This window comes from Arachis hypogaea, chromosome 11, assembly GCF_003086295.3.
Source record: "Arachis hypogaea cultivar Tifrunner chromosome 11, arahy.Tifrunner.gnm2.J5K5, whole genome shotgun sequence".
Lineage (NCBI taxonomy): Eukaryota > Viridiplantae > Streptophyta > Magnoliopsida > Fabales > Fabaceae > Arachis > Arachis hypogaea.
In genome coordinates this window covers 130,210,821-130,236,733 of record NC_092046.1, presented here as the reverse complement: position 1 = coordinate 130,236,733, position 25,913 = coordinate 130,210,821, and the positions used below count along the sequence as shown (strand labels likewise).

Sequence of the window (25,913 nt, the reverse complement as noted above, 5' to 3'; positions counted from 1 at the left end):
AAGGAAGACCTCTACATGTGAAAGCTTCAATGCTCAGCCCAAGCACACACCAAGTGGGCCTGAAAGTGGATTTCTGCAACATTTACTCATTTCTGTAACCCTAGTAACTAGTTTAGTATAAGTAGAACTTTTTACTATTGTACTAGGGGTCTTTCCCCTTATTTTCAAATTCATATGCCATTTGGGGAGGCTGGCCATTCGGCCATGCCTGGACCTTGTTCTTATGTATTTTCAACGGTAGAGTTTCTACACATCATAGATTAAGGTGTCGAGCTCTGCTGTTCCTCATGAATTAATGCAAAGTACTACTGTTTTTCTATTCAATTCAAGCCTATTTCTTCTCTAAGATATCTATTCACACACAAGAACATGATGAATGTGATAATTATGTGACGCTTATCATCATTCTCACTTATGAACGCGTGCCTGACAAACACTTCCGTTCTACATGCAAACAAGCTTGAATGTGTATCTCTTAGCCTTCTGATCGTGAGATCAGAGTCTTCGTGGTATAGGCTAGAACTATTGGCGGCCATTCTTAAGGTCCAAAAAGTCTAAACCTTGTCTGTGGTATTCCGAGTAGGATCCGGAAAGGGGTGGCTGTGACGAGCTTCAAACTCGCGAGTGCTGGGCATAGTGACAGACGCAAAATGATTACTGAATCCTATTCCAGTATGATCGAAAACCGACAGATGAATAGCCGTGCGGTGACAGCACATCTTGGACCATTTTCACTGAGAGGATGGGAAGTAGCCATTGACAACGGTGATGCCCTACACAAAGCTTGCCATAGAAAGGAGTGGGAATGATTGGATGAAGACAGCAGGAAAGCAGAGGTTCAGGAGGAACGAAAGCATCTCTATACGCTTATCTGAAATTCTCACCAATGACTTACATAAGTATCTCTATCTCATTTTATGTTTTATTTATCTTTTAATTATTAAAACTCTATAACCATTTGAATCCGCCTGACTGAGATTTACAAGGTGACCATAGCTTGCTTCAAGCCGACAATCTTCGTGGGATCGACCCTTACTCACGTAAGGTTTATTACTTGGACGACCCAGTGCACTTGCTGGTTAGTTGTGCGAAGTTGTGACAAAGTGTGTGAATTACGTTCCGAGCACCAAGTTTTTGGCGCCGTTGTTAAGGATCACAATTTTGTGTACCAAGTTTTTGGCGCTGTTGACAGGGATTGTTCGAGTTTGGACAACTGACTGTTCATCTTGTTGCTCAGATTAGGTAATTTTATTTTAATTTTAAGCTTTTTATTTTTATTATTTTTAATTTTCGAAAAATTTTCAAAAAAAAATAAATTATTCTATGTTCTTCAGAATTTTTAAGAATGAATTCTAGAGTTTCATGAGATATGTTGAAGCCTGGCTGGCTGTAAAGCCATGTCTAAATTCTTTTGGACCGAGGCTTCCACTCATCAGCACAGAAGCAAGTTGAATGAAGTATCAGCTGTTATATGTCTGATATGTATGCTGAAGCTTGGCTGGCCATTGGCCATATCTAGTGTTTTGGACCGGAGCTTTCACTGAAAGCTTGGCTGGCTAGTAAGCCATGTCTAATTCCTGGACCGGAGTTTTAGACTAACATTGCAAGATTCCTGGAATTCCTATTAAAAATTTTGAAATCCTTATTTTCCTTTTCAAAATAATTTTCGAAAAATATACAAAATTTTTTCATAAAATCATAAAAACCAAAAATTTGATGTTTCTTATTTGAATAATCTAGTGTCAAGTCATAAGTTTGGTGTCAATTGCATGTTTATTTCTTTCTTGCATTTTTCGAAAATTCATGCATTGCATTCTTCATGATCTTCAAGTTGTTCTTGATGAATCCTCTTGTTTGATCTTCATATTTTCTTGTTGTGTGTTGCATCTTGTTTTTCATATGCATTCTTGCATTCATAGTATCTAAAAACTAAAAATTTCTAAGTTTGGTGTCTAGCATGTTCTTCTTTTCTTCAAAATTTTCAAAAATAAGTTCTTGGTGTTCATCTTGACATTCATAGTGTTCTTGCATGCATCATTTGTTTTGATCCAAAACTTTCATGCATTGAGTCTTTTTATTGTTTTTCTCTCTCATCATTAAAAATTCAAAAATAAAAAAAATATCTTTCCCTTATTTCACTCATAAATTTCGAAAATTTGAGTTGACTTTTTCAAAACTTTTTTAAAATTTAGTTGTTTCTTATGAGTCAAGTCAAATTTTCAATTTAAAAATTCTACCTTTTTCAAAAATCAAATCTTTTTCAATTTTCTTCTTAATATTTTCGAAAATTTCAAAATTTATTTTCAAAATCTTTTTCTTATTTCTATTTCATATTTTCAAAAATTAATGCTAACAATTAATGTGATTGAATCAAAAAACTTTAAGTTTGTTACTTGCCTAGTAAGAAAGGTTCAATCTTTAAATTTTAAATCATATCTTTTTAGTTTCTTATTAGTCAAGTAATCAACTTTAATTTTCAAAATCAAATCTTTTTAAATTTCTTTTTCAAATCTTTTTCAAAATTAATTTTAAAATCTTTTCTAACTTCTTATCTTTTCAAAATTTGATTTTCAAATCTTTTTCAATTAACCACTTAACTTTTTGTTTGATTCTTATCTTTTTCAAAACTACCTAACTAACTCTCTCTTTCTAATTTTCGAAAATCCCTTCCCTCTTTTTCAAAATTTCTTTTTAATTAACTAATTATTTTAAATTTTAATTTAATTTCATTTCATTTTAAAATTTTTGAATTTTAACTTCAATTTTCAAATTAAAAACAAAAATTTTTATTTTGTTTAGTTTTCGAATTATTCTCTCATCTCTCATCTCCTTCTATTTATTTATTCATCTACTAATACTTCTCTTCCACCCAAAATTCAAACACCATCTTCCTCTCTGTGTTCGAGTTTTTCTCTTCCCCTTCTCTTATTCTTCTCTTCTACTCACATAAAGAAGCCTCTCTACTGTGGCAAAGAGGATCCCTATTATTTTCTGTTATCTTCTTTTTCATATGAGCAGGAACAAGGATAAGAACATTCTTGTTGAAGCTGATCCTGAACCTGAAAGGACTCTGAAGAGGAAGCTAAGGGAAGCTAAAGCACAACTCTCTGGAGAAAATCTGACAGAAATTTTCGAAAAAGAAGGAGACATGGCCAAAAATAATAATAATAATGCAAGGAAGATGCTTGGTGACTTTACTACACCAAATTCTAATTTACATGGAAGAAGCATCTCAATCCCTGCCATTGGAGCAAACAATTTTGAGCTAAAGCCTCAATTAGTTTCTCTGATGCAACAGAACTGTAAGTTTCATGGACTTCCATCAGAAGATCCTTTTCAGTTCTTAACTGAGTTCTTGCAGATCTGTGATACTGTTAAGACCAATGGGGTTGACTCCGAGGTCTACAGGCTTATGCTTTTCCCGTTTGCTGTAAGAGACAGAGCTAGAATATGGTTGGACTCTCAACCTAAAGATAGCCTAAACTCTTGGGATAAGCTGGTTACGGCTTTCTTAGCCAAGTTCTTTCCTCCTCAAAAGCTTAGCAAGCTTAGAGTGGATGTTCAAACCTTCAAACAGAAAGAAGGTGAATCCCTCTATGAAGCTTGGGAGAGATATAAGTAACTGACCAAAAAGTGTCCTTCTGACATGCTTTTAGAATGGACCATCCTAGATATATTCTATGATGGTCTGTCTGAATTATCAAAGATGTCATTGGACCATTCTACAGGTGAACCCATTCACCTAAAAAAAACGCCTGCAGAAGCTCAAGAACTCATTGACATGGTTGCAAATAACCAGTTCATGTACACTTCTGAAAGGAATCCTGTGAGTAATGGGACGCCTCAGAGGAAGGGAGTTCTTGAAATTGATACTCTGAATGCCATATTGGCTCAGAATAAAATATTGACTCAGCAAGTCAATATGATTTCTCAGAGTCTGAATGGATTGCAAGCTGTATCCAACAGTACTCAAGAGGCATCTTTTGAAGAAGAAGTTTATGATCCTGAGAACCCTGCAATAGCAGAGGTGAATTACATGGGGGAACCCTATGGGAATACTTATAATCCCTCATGGAGAAATCATCCAAATTTCTCATGGAAGGATCAATAAAATCCTCAACAAGGCTTTAATAATGGTGGAAGAAACAAGTTTAGCAATAGCAAGCCTTTTCCATCATCCACTCAGCAACAGACAGAGAATTCTGAGCAGAATCTATCTAGCTTAGCAAATATAGTCTCTGATCTATCTAAGGCCACTTTCAGTTTCATGAATGAAACAAGGTCCTCCATTAGAAATTTGGAGGCACAAGTGGGCCAGCTGAGTAAAAGGGTTGCTGAAACTCCCCCTAGTACTCTCCCAAGCAATACAGAAGAAAATCCAAAGAGAGAGTGCAAGGCCATTGATTTGACCATCATGGCTGAACCTACAAGGGAGGAGAAGGACGTGAATCCTAGTGAGGAAGACCTCCTGGGACGTTCAGTGACCAATAAGAAGTTTCTCTTTGAGAAACCAAAGGAATCTGAGGCTCATCTAGAGACCATAGAGATTCCATTGAACCTCCTTCTGCCCTTCATGAGCTCGGATGAGTATTCTTCTTCTGAAGAGAATGAAGACGTTACTGAAGAGCAAGTTGCTCAATATTTAGGAGCAATCATGAAGCTGAATGCCAAATTATTTGGTAATGAGACTTAGGAGGATGAACCTCCATTGCTCATCAAAGAACTAAATACCTTGGTTCAGCAAACTCTACCTCAAAAGAAACAGGATCCTGGTAAATTCCTAATTCCCTGTAACATAGGCACCATGACCTTTGAGAAGGCTCTGTGTGACCTGGGGTCAGGAATAAACTTAATGCCACTCTCTATAATGGAGAAACTTGGGATCTTTGAGGTGCAAGCTGCCAGAATCTCATTAGAGATGGCAGACAACTCAAGAAAACAGGCTTATGGACAAGTAGAGGACGTGTTAGTAAAGGTTGAAGGCCTTTACATCCCTGCTGATTTCATAATCCTAGACACTGGGAAGGATGAGGATGAATCCATCATCCTTGGAAGATCCTTCCTAGCCACAGCAAGAGCTGTGATTGATGTGGACAGAGGAGAATTGGTCCTTCAACTGAATGAGGACAACCTTGTGTTTAAAACTTAAGGATCTCCTTCTATAACCATGGAGAGTAAGCATGAAAAGCTTCTCTCACTGCAGAGTCAACCAAAGCCCCCACAATCAAACTCTAAGTTTGGTGTTGGGAAGCCACAACCAAACTCTAAGTTTGGTGTTGAATCCCCCACATTCAAACTCTAAGTTTGGTGTTGGGAGGTTCCAACAATGCTCCGAACATCTGTGAGGCTCCATGAGAGCTCACTGTCAAGCTATTGACATTAAAGAAGCGCTTGTTGGGAGGCAACCCAATGTTATTTAATTATATCTATTTTATTTTATTGTTATTTTATGTTTTTTTTAGGTTGATAATCATGTGGAGTCACAAAAACTACTGAAAAATCAAAAACAGAATGAAAAACAGCATTAAAAACAGCTCACCCTGGAGGAAGAACTTACTGGCGTTTAAACGCCAGTAAGAAGCATCAAACTTGCGTTTAATGCCAGAAAGAAGCATCAATCTGGCGTTAAACGCCAGAAACAAGCACCAGACTGGCGTTTAACGCCAGAACAGAGCATGGAGTTGGCGTTTAACGCCAGAAACAAGCAGCAGTCTGGCGTTAAATGCCAGGATTGCACTCTAAGGGCGTTTTTGCACGCCTAAATAGAGCAGGGATGCTAAGTCCTTGACCCCTCAGGATCTGTGGACCCCACAGGATCCCCACCTTTTCTTCTCTCCTCTTCACACCTTTTCATAACTCTCTTCCACAAATAACCTCCACCAATCACCTCCATTACTCCTCCAAAACCATCATACAACCCACCTACACCCACCCACTCAAATTCAAACCATCACTCCTTCCTTTTCACACATCATAACCACCTAAAACCCCCTTGACTGAACCATTCACACACCTCCATCTCCTCCATTTTCTTCTTCTTCTACTCACTTCTTTCTTCTTTTGCTCGAGGATGAGCAAAACTTCTAAGTTTGGTGTGGTAAAAGCATTGCTTTTTTTTCATAACCATTTATGGCACCTAAGGCCAGAGACATCTTCATTGAAGAGGACAAGCCCATCACTAAGAAAAGGATGGAGCAAACAAGAGATCATGGACCTCAACAAGAGCAAGAGGAAATTCCTCACCATGAAATCCCTGAGATGCCTCAGGGGATGCACTTTCCTCCACAAAACTATTGGGAGCAAATCAACACTTCCCTAGGAGAATTAAGCTCTAACATGGGACAACTAAGAATGGAGCACCAAAAGCACTCCATCATCCTCCATGAGATTAGAGAAGATCAAAGAGCTATGAGGGAGGAGCAACAAAGACAAGGAAGAGACATAGAAGAGCTCAAGAGCACCATTGGTTCTTCAAGAAGAGGAAGACGTCACCCTCACTAAGGTGGACCCGTTCCTTAATCTCCTTGTTCTTATTTTCCTGTTTTTCATTTACTATGCTTTATGTTTATGTTTGTGTCTTATTACATGATCATTAGTATTTAAGTGTCTATGCCTTAAAGTTATGAATGTCCTATGAATCCATCACCTCTCTTAAATGAAAAATGTTCTAAAAACAAAAGAACAAGAAGTACAGGGTTTCGAAGTCATCCTTGAAACTAGTTTAATTATTTTGATGTGGTGACAATACTTTTTGTTTTCTAAATGAATGCTTGAACAGTGCATATGTCTTTTGAAATTGTTGTTTATGAATGTTAAATATGTTGGCTCTTGAAGAATGATGAAAAAGGAGACATGTTATTTGATAATCTGAAAAATCATAAAATTGATTCTTGAAGCAAGAAAAAGTAGTGAATAGAGAAGAGCTTGCGAAAAAAAGAGAAAAGAAAAATGGCGAAAATAAAAGAGAGAAAAAGAAAAAGCCAAAAGCTCTTTAAACCAAAAGGCAAGAGCAAAAAGCCAATAGCCCTTAAAACCAAAAGGCAAGGGTAATAAAAAGGATCCAAGGCTTTGAGCATCAGTGGATAGGAGGGCCTAAAAGAATAAAATCCTGGCCTAAGCGGCTAAACCAAGCTGTCCCTAACCATGTGCTTGTGGCGTGAAGGTGTCAAGTGAAAACTTGAGACTGAGCGGTTAAAGTCGAGGTCCAAAGCAAAAAGAAGAGTGTGCTTAAGAACCCTGGACACCTCTAATTGGGGACTTTAGCAAAGCTGAGTCACAATCTGAAAAGGTTCACCTAGTTATGTGTCTGTGGCATTTATGTATCCAGTGGTAATACTGGAAAACAAAGTGCTTAGGGCCACGGCCAAGACTCATAAAGTAGCTGTGTTCAAGAATCAACATACTGAACTAGGAGAATCAATAATACTATCTGAATTCTAAGTTCCTATAGATGCCAATCATTCTGAACTTCAAGGGATAAAGTGAGATCCCAAAACTATTCAAGAGGCAAAAAGCTACTAGTCCCGCTCATCTGATTGGATCTAAGTTTCATTGATATTTTGAAATTTATAGTATATTCTCTTCTTTTTATCCTATTTGATTTTCAGTTGCTTGGGGACAAGCAAAAATTTAAGTTCGGTGTTGTGATAAGCGGATAATTTATACACTTTTTGGCATTATTTTTACATAGTTTTCAGTATGATTTGATTAGTTTTTAATATATTTTTATTAATTTTTAAATAAAAATCACATTTCTGGACTTTACTATGAGTTTGTGTGTTTTTCTGTGATTTCAGGTAATTTCTGGCTGAAATTGAGGGACTTGAGCAAAAATCTGATTCAGAGGCTGAAGAAGGACTGCAGATGCTGTTGGATTCTGACCTCCCTGCACTCAAAGTGGATTTTCTGGAGCTACAGAAGTCCAAAAGGTGTGATCTCAATTGCTTTGGAAAGTAGACATCCAGGAATTTTCAGCAATATATAATAGTCCATACTTTGCCCGAGTTTAGACGACGCAAACTGGCGTTCAACGCCAGCTCTCTGCCCTATTCTGGAGTTAAACGCCAGAAACAGGTTGCAAAGTAGAGTTAAACGCCAAAAACAGGTTACAAACTGGCGTTTAACTCCAAGGAAGACCTCTACACGTGAAAGCTTCAATGCTCATCCCAAGCACACACCAAGTGGGCCCGGAAGTGGATTTCTGCATCATTTACTCATTTCTGTAACCCTAGTAACTAGTTTAGTATAAGTAGAACTTTTTACTATTGTACTAGGGGTCTTTCCCCTTATTTTCGAATTCATATGCCATTTGGGGAGGCTGGCCATTCGGCCATGCCTGGACCTTGTTCTTATGTATTTTCAACGGTAGAGTTTCTACACATCATAGATTAAGGTGTGGAGCTCTGTTGTTCCTCATGAATTAATGCAAAGTACTACTATTTTTCTATTCAATTCAAGCCTATTTCTTCTCTAAGATATCCATTCGCACACAAGAACATGATGAATGTGATGATTATGTGACGCTCATCATCATTCTCACTTATGAATGCGTGCCTGACAAACACTTCCGTTCTACATGCAAACAAGCTTGAATGTGTATCTCTTAGCCTTCTGATCGTGAGATCAGAGTCTTCGTGGTATAGGCTAGAACTATTGGCGGCCATTCTTGAGGTCCGGAAAGTCTAAACCTTGTCTGTGGTATTCTGAGTAGGATCCGGGAAGGGGTGGCTGTGACGAGCTTCAAACTCGCGAGTGCTGGGCGTAGTGACAGACGCAAAAGGATTATTGAATCCTATTCCAGTATGATCGAGAACCAACAGATGAATAGCCGTGCGGTGACAGCGCATCTTGGACCATTTTCACTGAGAGGATGGGAAGTAGCCATTGACAACGGTGATGCCCTACACAAAGCTTGCCATAGAAAGGAGTGGGAATGATTGGATGAAGACAGCAGGAAAGCAGAGGTTCAGGAGGAACGAAAGCATCTCTATACGCTTATCTGAAATTCTCACCAATGACTTACATAAGTATCTCTATCCCATTTTACGTTTTATTTATCTTTTAATTATTAAAACTCTATAACCATTTGAATCCGCCTGACTGAGATTTACAAGGTGACCATAGCTTGCTTCAAGCCGACAATCTCCGTGGGATCGACCCTTACTCACGTAAGGTTTATTACTTGGATGACCCAGTGCACTTGCTGGTTAGTTGTACGAAGTTGTGACAAAGTGTATGAATTACGTTTCGAGCACCAAGTTTTTGGCGCCGTTGTTAAGGATCACAATTTCGTGCACCACTGTGTGTTGTGTTCAATTTTCATTTTGTAGGAAATTCTTTGAGGTATATAAGAATTAAGAAGGAAGACTATGTTAATGGTATTATTCTATTGATTCTGGTATGCTACAAGCTTGAACATAGAATTGAAGAGAGAAACCCTTTATATTTTATCATTGGCCTATTTTTGGCATTGTATATCATTGTAGTTTGTTTATTCATAGAACTAGTTGTTTATGATCCCCTTTTGAAGTAAAACAATGCAGTAGAAATAGTGTTTAGAACCAGTTGCTTTATTCATTGAATTTTTATAGAATCGGGTGTTTATTATGAAATGTTTTTTCCAGTTGAACCGGTTGAACCAATGAATTAGTGAACCAGTAACTAGAGTGGTTCGATGACCGGTCCGGTTTTCTGAACCTTGAGAATTTGAAAGAAAAAAAATGGGGATGAAGAAGAGCGAAAGAGGCAGCAAGAAAGTGATGGAAAATAAGAAGAATGGAAGAAAGATGTTGGCAGTGCTGCCAGCAATGCAACCATAGGAAATGACAGCATTTTTGCTTCTTGCTCTTTCTCTAGCCTTGGCCTTCACCCTTCCTTATGTGATGAACTGCGTGGTATTTCCTCTCTTGCTCTCCCGCTTTCTTTGATTTTTATTTCTTTCATAAATTTTCATTCCTAGTGTCACAGAAGCATGCCTGGTTAGAATTGAGCTTAAGAGTAACCTACAATTTCCCCATTTTTTTTGTTCCAAATGGGAAAAGAGTTTATATGTTTTTTGTTGATAGAAAAATTGGGATTCGAGGTTCCAACTCTGGTGCAAGCTCAAGCCATTCCTGTTATTCTCGCTGGCCGTCATGCGTATCATTTTTTCCTTCTCTCTGGATTTAGAAATCTTCCTTCATCTTCTTTTCTTTAGCACATGCTATATCTTCTTATTTCTGGGTTCCTTAATGATAAAATTTTAGACTTATTAATGCTGCCACAGGCACAGGGAAGACAGTTGCCTACTTAGCTCCACTTATTCATCAATTTTTCTCCATTTATTTGTCACAGACAGATAACAATTATGCATGCTTGTTACTGTGTATCATGTCATATTGCCCTGGATTTGAGTATACTGCTATAGCTTGAAAGTTGAAATAATGCTTTCAAATGAGAAAAGGTGAACATAGAAAGTTTCTCTTTTGGTTGGAGCACAATTGTTGCACCTTAAATTCAGACAAGCAAGTTTTATGGGATAAGATTAGACCTTCTAGCATCTATTTTGTATAAAGCTCAAAATATAAGTCTTTCCCTCCCAGACATGTTGAGAGATTTTAAAGCTACACTACATCGATAGCTCTCCTTTGGATTGTTTTTGCTCTTATATGGAGGATCTCTTACCCTCCATCTTGTAAATATTCTTCTCTCTGTCTCAATAATATTCTTCGTGATATATATCTTGCTCGTAAGTTTTTGATACTTCACTGAATATAGAGTTTTTGCCCCCCCCCCCCCCCCCCACCCCCTCCTTCCTCCCCAATAATGTATTGTTTGTTACTTCTATTGAGGAGCACATATGTGAAGTTTAATGATAATGCATCATCTGAAAGATTTGTGTTAATTTTTTTTATGGGAATATTGTACTGACCGTTTGTTTTTCCCTTTTTAACACAAAATAGTATTGCATTTCTTTCTTTAATTTAGTCTGAATCAGTTACAGATTTAATTGATTTATTGGAAATAGCGTTGGTTCTTGTACCGACGCGTGAGCTATGTCTGCAGGTTTATGAAATTCTTCAAAAGCTATTGCATCGATTCCATTGGATTGTTCCCGGGTATGTTATGGGTGGTGAAAATAGATCAAAGGAGAAAGCTAGGCTACGCAAAGGTAGAAATCAAGTATATTTATCAATAACATTTTTAATAGGGAAAAAAAGAACAGCATTCCTATTATCTTTTCATATTTAAGGTTTTGTCCCTTTTTAATCTTTTTCTTTTGTTCATGCAATGGAATTTTCAAACTGATAGCAACAACATTATGAAATAAAGCTGTTTCATGATAACATTATTTAAAATATGCTTTAGCTTGTCAGAGGAACAAGGTTGGACATTCACTGTACTTGGTCAAATTTGTAACCTGTGGTTATTATTTTAGGCATATCAATTCTTATAGCAATACCTGGGCGCCTTTTAGATCATTTGAAGAATACACCATCATTCTTGTACACAAAATTGCGCTGGATAACTTTTGATGAAGCTGATAGGTATGGCTTGCATCTATTGATGCTATAGAAATTATCATGTGTTGGCATAGAAAATGTGATAATGATTCTGCATATAGTTTTTTTTTTTTTTTGCCAAGTATTTTTTTAAGGGTTAGCTGGATGTATGGTTTTCTGCAGGATTTTGGAATTAGGATTTGGACAAGATATACAGGAAATACTAGATCTTTTGGGTTCAAGAAAAGCAGCAAATGATTACAAGGAGAGTACAGTTCCAAGAAACTCTGAATTTCAAAGGCAGAATTTGCTTTTTTCTGCCACCTTTAATGAGAAAGTGAACCATCTTGCTAAAATAAGTTTACACAATCCAGTGATGATTGGTCTTGAGGGTAAAACAAGAAAACCAGTATCAACAATTGAAAGCATTGATCTTTCAGAGTCTGATGAAGATGACGAAGTCAAGTATTCCAGTAAAATGCCAACAGTTATAGATTATAAAATCCCCACACAGTTAATTCAGAGATACGTGAAAAGTATGTGATAATTAGTTTTTTTTATCTTTCCTTCACTGCATTTTACGGTTAATATTCTCAAGATGCTGAGTACCTAATTGGAATACAATTTTGCTAAGCAGTGCCTTGTGGTTCTCGGCTTGTTGTTCTTCTTTCAATTCTAAAGCATCTTTTTGAAAGAGACACTTCACAAAAGGTTAGGCGTCACTTTCTCTAAAGATACTTTCCTTATCTATATTATATGTAGGTTGTTGGAGTTAGAAGATTTTTAACTCTCCGCATTCTCTCTTGCTTTTAGTAGCTGTATTTCTTATCATTGGCAAATATTGACATGACCGTGAACAATTTAATATTTCTGGTGTACTTATGAAGAATTATGTGGATGGGGACAACAAAAGCTTGTCGATATCCCTTGAAAACAGTTGACAAATGGAAGGCATTATTTTTTATTTATGCGACTGGAACTTAGATATGGCATGCATCGATCCTTAACTTTATTTTTCCCTTGCCAATTGAACATGCTGTTATTCAAATATTATGCTTTAAGATTCACATAATTGACCTAGTGATTTTACAGGTTGTGGTATTCTTTTCGACATGTGATACGGTAGACTTTCACCATTCGCTACTAAGTGAGTTCCACTTCTCGACTGATCCTCAAACAAAAGAAAGGGTCATACAAATGTTTCTTGGATGCCAAACTTTTCGATTGCATGGTAATATGGAACATGAAGACCGGAGATCTACTTTTCAGGCTTTTAAAACTGAGAAATCTGCTTTGCTTTTGTCCACTGATGTTTCTGCTAGAGGCCTGGATTTTCCAACGGTTCGATGCATCATACAGTATGATTCTCCTGGGGAAGCTACTGAATATGTGCACAGGTATGTATACCTATTTTTTGTTTTGGCTTATTTTCCCATATTTTTAGGGGTGGTTATGTGGAAGGCATTTTTCTTTCTGATTTTAATTCTAGTTTTTTATGCTAATTACAGTCCAAACAAACCTCCCCCGACCATTTTATATCGATTGTATAACTTTATTTTATTTGATCTTTTATTTATAAAACAAGTGATCTCCAAGCTTCAATTAGTTAGATCAATGCTGTTAATGGAGATCTTTGTCACTCGTAAATATTCAGGGGCTAACAGCTATGCCACTTTAGCATCTTAAGAATGTCTTATCCATTCCATGAGGGATTTTAAAATCAATTAATATTATGAATAACTAAATGATAGTCATATCATTGTATCCAAATTTGCTGCAATAAATAGCCTAAAAGGACCCACTTTGAAAATGAAAAACATACATGATGTAATATCTATCAGGAAGTGGAATTTGTTTCATGGATATCTCTTCTTCTAGATTCAAAAGGATCCTCCCGTGCTGTCTTTTATGTAATGTTAAAGTCTTAAAGCGTGATGTTAAGACTATGATTTCTGATCCTTGATGAATTCATGATGCAGAGTTGGTAGAACTGCTCGTCTGGGTGAAAGGGGAGAGTCCTTGTTATTTCTGCAACTAGTTGAAATAGATTATTTACAGGACTTGGAGAAACATGGTGTTTCACTAGCGGAGTATCCTCTTCTCAAAGTGTTGGATAATTTTACATTACACGGACAGAACAAACACGTAAAGAAGTCTGTTTTCATCGACTTGCATCCTTGGGTCCTTTGTCTCCAGAAGGCACTTGAATCATTCATCATTTCCAAGGTGATACACTGCTGGTCTTTCTAAATTCTGGTTTAATATAGATACTCCATTTCCATCTAACTGAATGATACATGAGAAACCTATATTTTAACATGTTAATCCTATTTTGATTTGGAAAAATGTGCCCAAATTTAACTCTAGAGCCATTATCGTTGTTTGGCTTAGAGCTTTTACAACAATGAAACATTTGGAGTTGCCAGAGGACTTATGAACCGCTAACAATCTAAATTAATGCCAGATAGGTTTGAGTGAAAGGAAATGGAGGGTCTGACAGGGAAATGGATCATGGTTGTCAAAATCACATGTCAACTCATAATGTTCTATGATTTCTGCTAGGCTCTTCAATCCTAATCACAGCCACCAACTTGGTTTGGTGGAATTGATAAGGGAACTTTTGAAGTGGTGGGATTGGATGATCCCTGCTGCTGTTGAGTCATTGTTTATGGTGGCAGATTCTGGAGAAAGATCCAACCTACTCCAAAACGATTAGACTTAGATAACGGTAACTATAAACCACTCTTCATATATTTTCCCATATTTATGTCTCCTCCCAAATCTCTGCAATGGCCTTGTTTCCCTTTGATCATCATTTGTGCTGAATGCCACCAAAAAGGACCTTTGTGCTGCATCTTAGTTGTTCATGTGAGGTGAGCTGCTCTAGGTAGGATGTTTGATCATTCACTGTGCCTCGTTATACATCTAATGTCTTGACAGAGGTTAAATTAGACTTGCAGGTTGATCTTATGACTTGTAACAATAAACATCAATAGAGTTGTACTCTTGATATGTCAACTTGTCAAGTATACAAATACTATTTCTCTCGAAATTGAGCCATTACATTAGTTTGAAATCATGTTACATCTAATAACGAAGAGGGATGATGATTTCCGAAGCGCAATCATCCTTATTCCTCATGATTTCATTGACAATTTTTGTCTACGAATACGATTCTATATAGGGATCTTAGTTTTTGTGTATCATAAGCTAATTGTTGCGTTGTCATTTTTTCAGCCCAAGATGGATGAACTTGCTAGGAAGGGATTTTGCTCTTGGGTCCGTGCTTACACAGCACATCGTGGTGAGCTGAAAAGAATATTTATGATCAAGAAACTTCACTTGGGGCACGTGGCCAAAAGCTTTGCGTTGAAACAACAACCGTCCTTAGTTGGACAATCCTTCCAAAAGCAAAATAAGAAGAGAAAGAGATTTGAGAAGAAAAGTGGGCTATCGAAAAAGAGAAAAGTTGCTAGAGTGACTTAATGCAAACCATGACAATGGCTGATGATGCGATTTTGATGAAGCAAATGATAATGAAAATGACAACTATGGATGGATACCGACATACTGTGTCACGCGGATCTGGATCATTATCCCCTAAAGCCATACGATTCGATCCAAAGCTGACACCAAGTGATCCGAGATAAAGTATCGTAAGGAGTCCTTCCTCCATTGGGGCACTGTTCTGTTGTCAACATGAGCTAAACAAAGCTTTATATGCTTGATGCTTGGTACTTCCGTTGTGTATCATTTAACTTGGACTATATAATATACGGTAATTATGTAATTCAACTCATAAATTCCAAGAACTCAACAAGAATGAGATTGATCATGTGGGCTACAAACTGCTTTCTGGAAATGTATAATATACAGGATTAAATACTATTTTGGTCTCTAATGTTGAGGTCGAAATCTAATGTTTCAAACGTTCTATTTCAATTTCAAAATGTTTCAAACGGATTTAATGTTATCTTACCGTTAAATTTGATTCGAATAATTAACAAAAACATTTACATTAGTAATCATTGGTGGGTCAATTTTACTTCTGTATTAAAATCAAACGTTATATTGGTTTTTAAATGTTAATTTTTTATGTTAAATTTAACTGTGGAATACTATATTCATTGAATCCATACAAGACTATAAAATCAGTTCACATAGCGCCATAGCGGATTCAGGGTCATCTGCAATAATATTCCATGAGTTCCTTCAAGTAAGTAATAAAGATGAATGCCAATAATAGTATTGAAATTTTTACTGTGACAGATATGTTAAAAAAAAATATTTACCAAACATTCATCAATTTTTTTCCACCCAACGACTGGTTCTCATTTTAGTATTTTACAACAGAATCTAACTTAGTATCACCTACAATAATACATGAGTTAGCCTAATTTTCCTACTAATACTTAATTGACAAATAATGAGTTCAATTTGAGTGGTTTAGGAGTAAATAAGCATAGATGTTTAGTAAATAAGCATAGATGTTGCTTCAGTTTTTAAAACGTTTCCTTTAATCATTTCTTGTTCTTTTTCCTAATACGTTTACAACACACTACTAGTATTAACAGAGATTTCTCTGCATCGTCTAAGATCTTTAGTGTAGCATATTTTCACCAATGCTTTGAAACAATCTCGTATTCAATTGTAAACAGGACACTAAACATAATTAAATTATTGCACCTATGACATTTTTCTTCCATGATGACACATAACGCTAAATTCATATCATTTGGATGGTTAATAGTTAAAATAATCCCTCAAAAATCACACATGCATTGTCTTGATTCTCACGGAAAGATCAAGCACCTCAAATTGAACCCTAAAAAATGATACACCGTATTGGTCTTTGCATAGACTGACTGTTATATCTGACCAATTTCTTCGATAACCAAATTGATAGTTATCTTTCAGAGGCTATTTTGATCATTAATCCTATCTTATTCTTAGATAAAGAAGAAGAAAAAAAGATAGCAGCTCGAACAGTATCTGTATCTATAACGCGAGCTATTGCCACTATTAACTATGAACATGACTTTGCTCTTCATCATGAGGCAGCAAACAAGGAAGAAGGAAATAAAAATTGTGCCACAAACAGCATGAGAACTTATACTCAAATATGGTTTACACAATATTGGTAAATTCATCAGAAAGAAAAGAACAAGTTTGGAACACTACACTCTGGACTTGTTATTATTCTTAAAATCGAAGAGCAGTTGTCCATGTACCTTGCACACTAGGGCGCTTGGTTACATGCCTTGTCCTCAGTTTGATCACCTTTCTTCCCAATGCATTCCTTAGCCTCGTTGCATGGTGAAGTACATCTTCTGGATCCATGTTCTTCACGCATATAACTCGCTCGTTTTTGTTCTCTGTAATTCCCATCACAATCACTCATTCAACTTTTAGTAATTAGCCAAGAAAAGATCCCCCGAGTGAGTTGTACAATCCAACTTTTGTTAATTAATTAACAAAGAAGAAATCTTACTGTAAAAGGCCTTCAAATGTGGATGCTGACCACGAATGAGTTCAGTAACAACCTCTAATTGAGGATTCTTCTCCTTAAACACAGGCAATTCCGACTCCATAAAAGCCCTATTATTATTTAAAATAAAAGAATCGGATCATCAACACAAAGTAAAATATGAGAAGAAAAAGAAGAATAAGATGCAGCACAAGTAGTCTGTAACCTAACAGTTATAAAGTGATAGGAATCAGGGATTTTGGATTAGGAACGACGAAAGAAAGCATCATGTTAGTAAATGCAGTATAGCGAGAAGGAGGATGAAATGGAGGGTACCTTATACCTCTACTGCTTCCGCCCCAATTGCAATAGCTAACAATGAGCTTCTGAAGTTGCCATACTCCTCTCAGAGCCATCCCACAAAGACTGGAATGAACACAGCTACGAGATTATAAGAGCTTAGTCCTAGTGTGCGTCTCTCTCTGCACGAGGGATGAATATTCTGGAAAGGAAATAGCCAACTTAGAGGAAGCTTGTGATTGACTATCAATATTGGAATCCGGAGAAATATCAACCAAATTATTACAAGATGCCTTGCTATACACATGTGCTTCTTGATTATTAATATTGTCCATAACTGAGAAAGAAAATCGTAATTAAATCTAATTCTAATAACCAACCACAAGAAACCCAACAACAAGAACAACCAACACAGCAACAATTATTCAGGCAACAATTATTTAGTAGCATTTCTAGCTAAAAGTAAGTAGTAACATATCATTGTGCCAAAATCTCAAATTATAACACGAGCAACATGAACATAGCAAATAAATTAAAAAATCCAACAACTCAGCACCCACAACACAAAGAGGAGTAGAGGACCTACCTCGGGAACACGGGAAGGCAACGGAGACAGCGACGGCAAAGAAGATGGCCGGAGAAGAGGCAGAGGAGACTGGACTGAGGAGAATACGAATGGCAACGGGTCTCCATGGGGGCGGGGACGAATTAAGAATAAGATTGGACACGCTGACACATGATGGTATTTAAGTGTGTCCAAATGTGTCCGGAGAAGAATTTTTTATTTTTTATTAAGACACGGTTGGACACAACAGACACACATGTCGAACGAGTGTCGGTGAGTGTCGTGTCCGAAATGTGTCCAACACGCGGACACAACAACTCAACGAAGTGTCCGTGCTTCATAGTCTATCCCTGTCCCCACGACGGGTAGGGAGACCCCATATTAACCGGGGACCTGGGTATCCGCAGATATCCGTGGAGTTTTTAAAAACGAAAAAAATTTGAAAAAAATTGATAACAGAATCAAAACACACAGAACAGAGACAGCGATAACAACAAATCCACAGAGGCACTGATAATAGCAAACCACAGAAATCATTTTGACAACAGAATCAAAACACACAGAACAGAGGATAGCAGCAAATCCACAAAGGATAAAAATTAACAAATGCTTCAACATAAATGAAAACTACAGAAGCCGGACTTAACGGAAGGAAGAGGAGCCAATGGTGGAGGCTGACGATGACGATGAAGAACGACGAAGACAGCGACCCTCACTGCTGCGACAAAGATGGCGACAGCGACCCTCCCTGCTGTGACGAAGACAGCGTTGAGAGAACCCTCCCTACTGCAGTGCTGCGACAAAGATGGCGTTGAGAGAACTCTCACTTCTGTGACGAAGATGGCGACAGCGCGACCTCACTGACGCGGGAAGACGGCGACTGCGCGATGCTCCGTTCAACATACTCTATATATATTTCTACCACACAGAAATAAAAAATGCAAGTATAAATTTTTTATTAGACTTTTATTTAACTTCAATATTATTGGTTTTGAGGGCACGATTAGAATAGAAGTTCAAAATTGAAGGAAACCTTATTTTCTTCTATTAAAATGGATCCGAGATTAAGTTGAAGGAATCATAAATATGAAAATACGAGCCTTTGTTCGTAAAATTTGTGAAATATGTAGATTGATCCATAGACAAGGTAGAATTATAGTAATTTGTTCCAATCCAAGACAAACAAAGACAAGGATAAGGATAATATTTCCACAAAAGCCACAAGAGAGGGCTTTGAATTATAAAGGACTGGGTGCACAAATAAAAAAAATAAAAAAAGATATAGATATTGAAATTCAAACTTTTTTTTACATGAAAACTTAGAAATTATATAATTTCTCTATTATATATGATATGATTTTATAGTAATATTGATTATATATTAATATTTTTGAATATGTAAAAATTTCAAATTATTGAATGAATATATTAATTCTATTTCGAATATTTCAAAATTTTCTTATATATATATATATATATTAGAACTATTCTAATAGAATACAATATAAAAAAGAGATATTAGATAGAGAGATTTTGGAGATCTAAAAACACAAATAGAATGCCAATTTTGAGAATATTAATTCTAGTTTCTAATTAAAAAAAAGAAACATAGTAAAACATCTGTTTTTTTGACATGAAATGAATATATCCATACATCTCAGACTTCCTTTTAGGTTATGAGATAATATTTGTTTTGGGAAGGTAATCTGCGACGGTGAGAAAGTTTAGGGGGAGTGCGATGGTGAGGGGGTTTTGGGGGGCAGCGGCCAGTAGTGAGAAATTGAAGAAGAAAGGTGGGTGTAGTGGTCTTTAAGTCTGAAGAGAAAAGAGCGTAGTTGTCAGAACCGAACTAGTGATCAAACCGGTCAAGTTACTAGGTCATTGGGTCAATCGGTGGATCACGGGTTGAACCGGTTGACTCGGTCTCACGTAAATAAAAAAACATAAAATAGTAAAAAACTTAAAATTAAAATTTGAAATACATATTGTCAGTTTGTCACTAACATTTTAACAACAATCATCTCAATTTCTAAAAATAACTAATTCTGCCAAATCATTATTTGTCAAAGACGTCTGCTGCAGATAAAGAGGATAGAAGAAAGCAATAAAGTTTCAAAAATTTGAACCTTTACACGAAAAACTTAGAACCTGAGAAGTGCCAAATACTTCCTAGTTTAAACTCTTGCAAACAAAACCAAGCCATCAAAGATTATGCAACAGAATAAACACGAGCAGAACAATATAAATTAACAGAATCTATCTACTATCCAAAACAATATAAACAAAACAGCTCAATTCACAAAATCTATCCACTATCCAACAATATAAATTCACATAACAATATAAAAACAGCCTCTCAATTCACCATAATGATATAAAAACAGCAACAAATCAACCCTAAACACTAACAATCAGAAAAACAAAAGCATCAATCAACCACTAAACCTACATAAGTCCCTCAGTTAATCAGAAAAACAAAAGCATCAATCAACAGATTCAGTTAATCAACATCATTAAACAGTTCCTCAGTTAATCAAATTATAACCCAATAAGGCAATAAGTCAATAACTGAATAAATAAAAAAAATTAAAAAACATACCTGAGAAGAGGGAGACCAAGCACGGCGAAGCAGAGACGGGCAAGGGGAAGGCAGCAGCGACGGTGAGCCGCGCCGGACGAGGACGCGACGACGATGACAATGACGACGACGCGAGACGCAGTCACGCAGAGGAGGCGACGAGCCAGGAAGGAGATGCACAGGGGTCGACGCGAGAGTCACGAGACGAAGCAGAGTAGCCCGGCGGTAGCGGTGGAGGTGGCGGTGGGCGGTGCTTTTTTGGGAGTGTGAGAGTCAGAGGCTCTACTCCTTAAGTGAGACTGAGAGAGTTAGGGGGGATGGGGGCTGCTGCTGCTCGAACAGGGAGAGGGTTGCTTTTAGGGTTTCATTTTTTTTCCCCTTCAGAAAGCCAAAAACGTGCCATTTCATTGGGGAGAGGGGCAAAAAATTTTGCAACGAACCGGTCCGATTTTTAATCCAATCGGTTCACCGGTTTCTAATAACGGAAATCATAGTTGTCAGAATTGAATCAATAATCGAACCGGTCAAATTATTGGATTATTGATTTAATCAGTAGATCACTAATTTAACCGGTTGATTTGGTATTATGTAAATAAAAAATAAAAATAGTGAAAAATTTAAAATACATATTTTTACTAATATTTTAAGAATATCAAGCTATTCTAAAATAATATGGACCAAAAACAATAAGTATTTTGTTATTTTTACTCTATCATAAATATTTTTATTTTGTTTTTATATTAAAATAACTATTATTTTTAAATTTTAATAATTTATTAATTAGTTTATATCTATTATATTATTATATACTATAAGTATTTATTAAAAAATAATATTAATAGATATTATATAATTATAAAAAATAAATAAATTTATAATTATTTTTAAATAAAAATATAATTAATTTAAAAATAAATAAATTTATAATTATTTTTAAATAAAAATAAATTTATAACTAAATTTAAGAATAAGTGAATTTATAACTAAAAGAACTGCAAAGTGGTCAAGCAACCGTTTGACCTTTGTATCGGCGGATAATGCTCCAACATTTTCTTTTCGTTCCGTCGGCTATAATGCAACTTTATGTTGGCCTATAAAAGGTGAGCCGAGCTGAGAATTTGTTGGACTATTCAGTGAATATTTAGTCCATTATACCAAAATGAGCTTGTTATTTACTATGTGTCACTGTTCGTGAGTCTCATATACGATTGGAAATAGGGGCGTTTAAATCCAAACTGATTTAAATTAAACCGTTCATTCAATTCAATTCAAATCGAAAATCGATTAAAATCGCACTAATTTGAATTTGATTAGATTCTATTTTTTACGAATCGTTTGATCGGATCGGATTTCGTATTTACTCTTCATAACCAATTCAATCCAATTCAAACGGTAGAATATGCTATAATATTATTATTTTATTATTATATTTACAATTATACTTATAATATGTTTAATTTGTTATACATTTTTATATTATTTATGTATTATTATTATTATTTATTTTAACTAACCTATAATTTTATTTCTATTGTTATATTATTGTTGATTTTTTAAGATATTGTTGAGACTTGTTATGTCTTTGTTGATTATTTAAAATTTGATGTTGAGACTTGTTATATGTATTTAATTTTTTTAATTTACAAAACTGCAAATCTAATCCAATCCAAACCACTTGAAATTGGTCAGATCGAATCGGATTTTTTTTAAAAGTTATCCAATCCAAACCACACCACAAATAAAACTAGTGTATGAATTTTTTACTCAAAATCGATTCAAATCGCATCGCAAATACCCCTAATTGTAAGATCTATTTGTTCACCATGGCACTACAATTAATAAACTCCAAAACTCCAACATTGCAATAACTACTTTAAAACAAATTAATCAAACAGTATAATCACTTTGGCAAGTGTTTCATGTTGCTTCTTGAACGTAATGCTGCGATAGAACTCCATTCAACAAGTGAAATGCAGTGATTAGTACCAAAAGGGAATTTTCTTTTAAGTTTACCCATTTCAAATGCCACAAATATAATAACTATGTATGCCACTTAATAATCCGCCTATTGTGTAAGATCGTCGAAATTAAATCCCATTCTTCTAATAGGGAATTGGATTCTCTCAATTTTTTTAAGAATTGAGAAAGTAAAGTATGATCCCTCACCATTAATTTTATAAGTGAAATTAAGAATAAATATGAGATAGAGAATAATGAAAGGATAGAGATCACACTTTACCCTTTCAATTTCTTTTAATAATTGAGAGGATCTATTCCCCTTCTAACAACATTCATCTCCTTTGGTCGGAGGAAATCACGCATTTAGCCTAACTTTCATTTTTCCATGCTTTTCAACTCTAGTATTCTTACACCAATTAGATATGATAAAGCGCTAGAGACAGTTTTAATTTTTCAATAGAACCGACTTTATCACAAGGCACAAGTCTAGACAAGCCAATAAAATATAATCTCCCCGGTACAGTTGACCAATATAGTTATTTCAAAATTACATTATTGGTTGAAATAGTCATTCACTCCTTTACTAAAGGACAAAAGTTACAAACATACCTAGCAGTGCTAAGAACATTGCTGTTCCATATAGTAGGGGTGTTCAAAACCAATTTAATCCAAACAAAATCGATCAATCGAACTAAAAAAATCGAAAACCGAACAAATTGAAAACTGAAGAAAAAATGATTTTTTGCAATTTTTTTTGCGGTTCGTTTTGATTTTCGTTCTAATAAAAAAAAAATCAAACCGAACCGGTGTTATTAAAAAACCTACTATAAAAGCAGCCTCCCTCCCCAATTCCTTCTAAACCAGCCACCCCTAACAGAAACCCTAACTCCCTCGAGCGCTCTCTCAGTCTCTCCAACGCAGATCTTAGCGGAACCTCCTCCTTCTTCTTCTTTGCCATCAACGCCGCCGGACAGCACCATCGCGGCGGTGCGGTCCTTTTCTCTTCCTCTCTCTTTCTCGTAGGCTCGTAGCGTTTCTCTTTCTCCCTCGTAGCGCCAGGGATGGTTTTAATTTTTCAATGGAACCGGCTTTATCACAAAACGCAAGTTTAGACAAGCTAATAAAATATAATCTCTTCGATACAGTTGACCAATATAGTTATTTCAGAACTACATTATTGGTTGAAATAGTCATTCACTTCTTTGCTAAAGGACAAAAGTTACAAGCATACGTGGCAGTGCTAAGAACATTGTTTTTTCATATAGTACATTGGAACAGGTGATAGTTTTCTAATAGTATATACTAATATGTTTAAGATAAAATAAGAAGGGTAGTGCTTCTTAATAAATGTTATATTATTTCCTATTAAAGATAATACATAAATTAATAAAAATATAAGAGTAAAGTATCGCTTTTTGTCCTCAACATTTGGGATAAGTCTTAAAGTTGTTCCTAATGTTTGAATCGTCCTATTTAAGTTTCTAATGTTTCAAAATTGACTCAATGTTGTCCTGTCATTAAGAATCTGCTAATGGAATTGACGGCGGGACAAAATTGAGACGATTTTGAAACGTTAGGGACTTAAATAGGACGAAAATGTTGGGGATAAAAACGATACATAGAAATAAATTTTAATTCTATCCTTCACTAATATCAATCTTTTACGATACATAGTTATTCAATTATTTTTAATCACATTTAAGTAAATTACACTTAACCACATTACTTTGATTCTAAATAAATTTATTTTTTTTTATAATTTTACTCTTAAAGATTTTTACTCATTATGAAATATTTGTAAATGACTAGAATCATATTACTTTATTGTATATGTATCATTTTTTTCCCACAAGTTTATGTACTAGTCATTTTACAAATATTTTATGATGAGTAAAAATTTTTAAGAGTAAAATTATAAAAAAATAAATTTATTTAGAGTAAAATTAATGTGATTAGGTGTAATTACTTAGATGTGATTAAAAAATAATCAAATAACTATATACCGTAAAAAATTGATAGTATTGAAGGATAAAATTAAGATTTATTTCTATGTATCGTTTTTGTCCCAACATGTTCGTTCTATTTAAGTCCCTAACGTTTCAAAATCGTCTCAATTTTTGTTCCGCCATCAATTCTATTAATAGATTCCTAACGACAGGACAACATTGAGTCAATTTTGAAACGTTAGGAACTTAAATAGGACGATTCAAATGTTAGGGATAATTTTGAGACTTACCCCAAACATTGGAGACAAAAACGATACTTTACTCAAAATATAATATTTTTTATTTAATGAAAAATATTTATTTATTTAATAAAGAGTATTTAAAGATGAACTATGATGGTTATTAATGGTTAAGAGAAATGGGGTTGAATCTTGACTTTTTTTTTTACTTTGCTTGTAACTATGCTTTTTGTAGAAAGAACACAGGAGATACTTTAATTTTATCTCTTTACACGATAGAAAGTAGAATAGAGTTGCTTGTAAAAATTGTTATAGTGAAACGTTGCTTAGTAGAGAAATCAGAAAATACTTTATTTTTGTCTCCTATATTGCAAAACTAATAACAGAGAAGAGAGTAGAGAATGACACACAAATGTATCTTGGTTCGGCTACTGACGAATGGATTTTTGACGGTTTAGAAATTTACAAATGAATTCTCGTTGCAAGTATAGTTTCTAAATCAAGCAAGAATCCTTTCATACAAAAAGTTGTTTGTCACTAGTACAAACCCCTAAAATTTATAAACCGAAGTATTGGACCTCGGGTCGTTCTCTCTAGGAATTACAATAAAGTGTCTTGTTATTGGTTATGAGTTATTTTGGGGTTTTGGATAAGAAGCATGAAAAGTAAATGGCAATGAAAATAAACTAAAAACTATAAAAGGCTCTTGGAAAGGTGTGAGAACTAGAAGTCCTATCCTAGTTATCCTTCTTAATTGTGATGAGAATTGTTCATTGCTACCATTTAGTTAGCCCTTACTAATTAAAGGAAAGTCAAGTGGATGAATTGACTTGAGCCACAAGTCCTAGCCAACTCCTAAGGAAAGACTAGCTTTAGTGCACTCCAAACCAATTAGCAATCTCTCCAATTATCAATCAACAAAGGAATTAGATAACTCAAGTGTCACTAATTACTCTACCTAGGCCAAGAAGAACAAAACCTACACTAAAACTAAAAGAGGCATTTCAACAAACACATAGAGTGCAATAGAAGTAAACATTATTAATTGCAAGAATTAAAGGAATCTACAACTACAAAGGTAAGAGATCAACAATAGAAAGGCAAAGAAGAACAATTATTATGAATTACCTCTTATTGAATTGAAAAAAAATGGAATGAGCAATACTAGATCTACAACAAAGTATAAGAACAACATAAAGGAAATTACAACAAAGGAATAGAAGAAGATGAATGTAGCAACAAAGAATTGAGAGATAGAGGGAGATGAAAGCATGAATTAAAATCTAGATCTAAGATTATTAAACTAAACCTAATCCTAATTCTAGAGAGAAGTGAGAGCTTCTCTCTCTAGAAACTAACTCTCAAAACTAAAACTAAAA

The 25,913-nt window shown here is 35.3% G+C and overlaps 2 protein-coding genes and 1 non-coding gene across 5 annotated transcripts in view; 1 reads left to right on the top strand and 2 right to left on the bottom strand.

The window, feature by feature from the left end:
- LOC112721802 (DEAD-box ATP-dependent RNA helicase 17-like) overlaps nucleotides 1–15,436 on the top strand; it is a 28,372-nt gene extending 12,936 nt beyond the window's left edge. The window contains exons 2-11 of the mRNA XM_072206112.1: nucleotides 9,774–9,893; nucleotides 10,065–10,137; nucleotides 10,245–10,363; nucleotides 11,006–11,149; nucleotides 11,417–11,525; nucleotides 11,664–12,016; nucleotides 12,118–12,191; nucleotides 12,573–12,877; nucleotides 13,460–13,706; nucleotides 14,718–15,436. Coding sequence (XP_072062213.1) covers nucleotides 9,774–9,893; nucleotides 10,065–10,137; nucleotides 10,245–10,363; nucleotides 11,006–11,149; nucleotides 11,417–11,525; nucleotides 11,664–12,016; nucleotides 12,118–12,191; nucleotides 12,573–12,877; nucleotides 13,460–13,706; nucleotides 14,718–14,966 — 1,793 coding nt within the window. The 3' untranslated portion in view covers nucleotides 14,967–15,436. The remainder of the gene's footprint in view (nucleotides 1–9,773; nucleotides 9,894–10,064; nucleotides 10,138–10,244; nucleotides 10,364–11,005; nucleotides 11,150–11,416; nucleotides 11,526–11,663; nucleotides 12,017–12,117; nucleotides 12,192–12,572; nucleotides 12,878–13,459; nucleotides 13,707–14,717) is intronic.
- Nucleotides 3,545–3,652, bottom strand: LOC112724286 (small nucleolar RNA R71). The gene has a single exon (XR_003163456.1). It is a non-coding gene; the product is annotated as a small nucleolar RNA R71 (small nucleolar RNA).
- A 967-nt stretch (nucleotides 15,437–16,403) lies between the features above and the next one.
- LOC112722617 (large ribosomal subunit protein mL43) lies at nucleotides 16,404–20,836 on the bottom strand. Of its 3 annotated transcripts, XM_072207286.1 has the most exons (5): nucleotides 20,412–20,769; nucleotides 17,834–18,730; nucleotides 17,284–17,449; nucleotides 16,972–17,078; nucleotides 16,404–16,855 (listed from the first exon to the last, which is right to left on the bottom strand). In XM_072207286.1, exons 3-5 carry the CDS (start codon nucleotides 17,361–17,363, stop codon nucleotides 16,683–16,685), a joined length of 360 nt encoding a protein of 119 aa, XP_072063387.1. In that variant the 5' UTR covers nucleotides 17,364–17,449; nucleotides 17,834–18,730; nucleotides 20,412–20,769; the 3' UTR covers nucleotides 16,404–16,682. The 3 variants fall into 3 exon arrangements, with proteins under 3 accessions (XP_072063387.1, XP_025629497.1, XP_072063388.1); XM_025773712.3 differs by lacking the exon at nucleotides 17,834–18,730 and having other exon boundaries at nucleotides 20,412–20,836; XM_072207287.1 differs by lacking the exon at nucleotides 17,834–18,730 and having other exon boundaries at nucleotides 17,284–17,584; nucleotides 20,412–20,811.
- Between the last annotated feature and the right edge of the window lie 5,077 nt (nucleotides 20,837–25,913).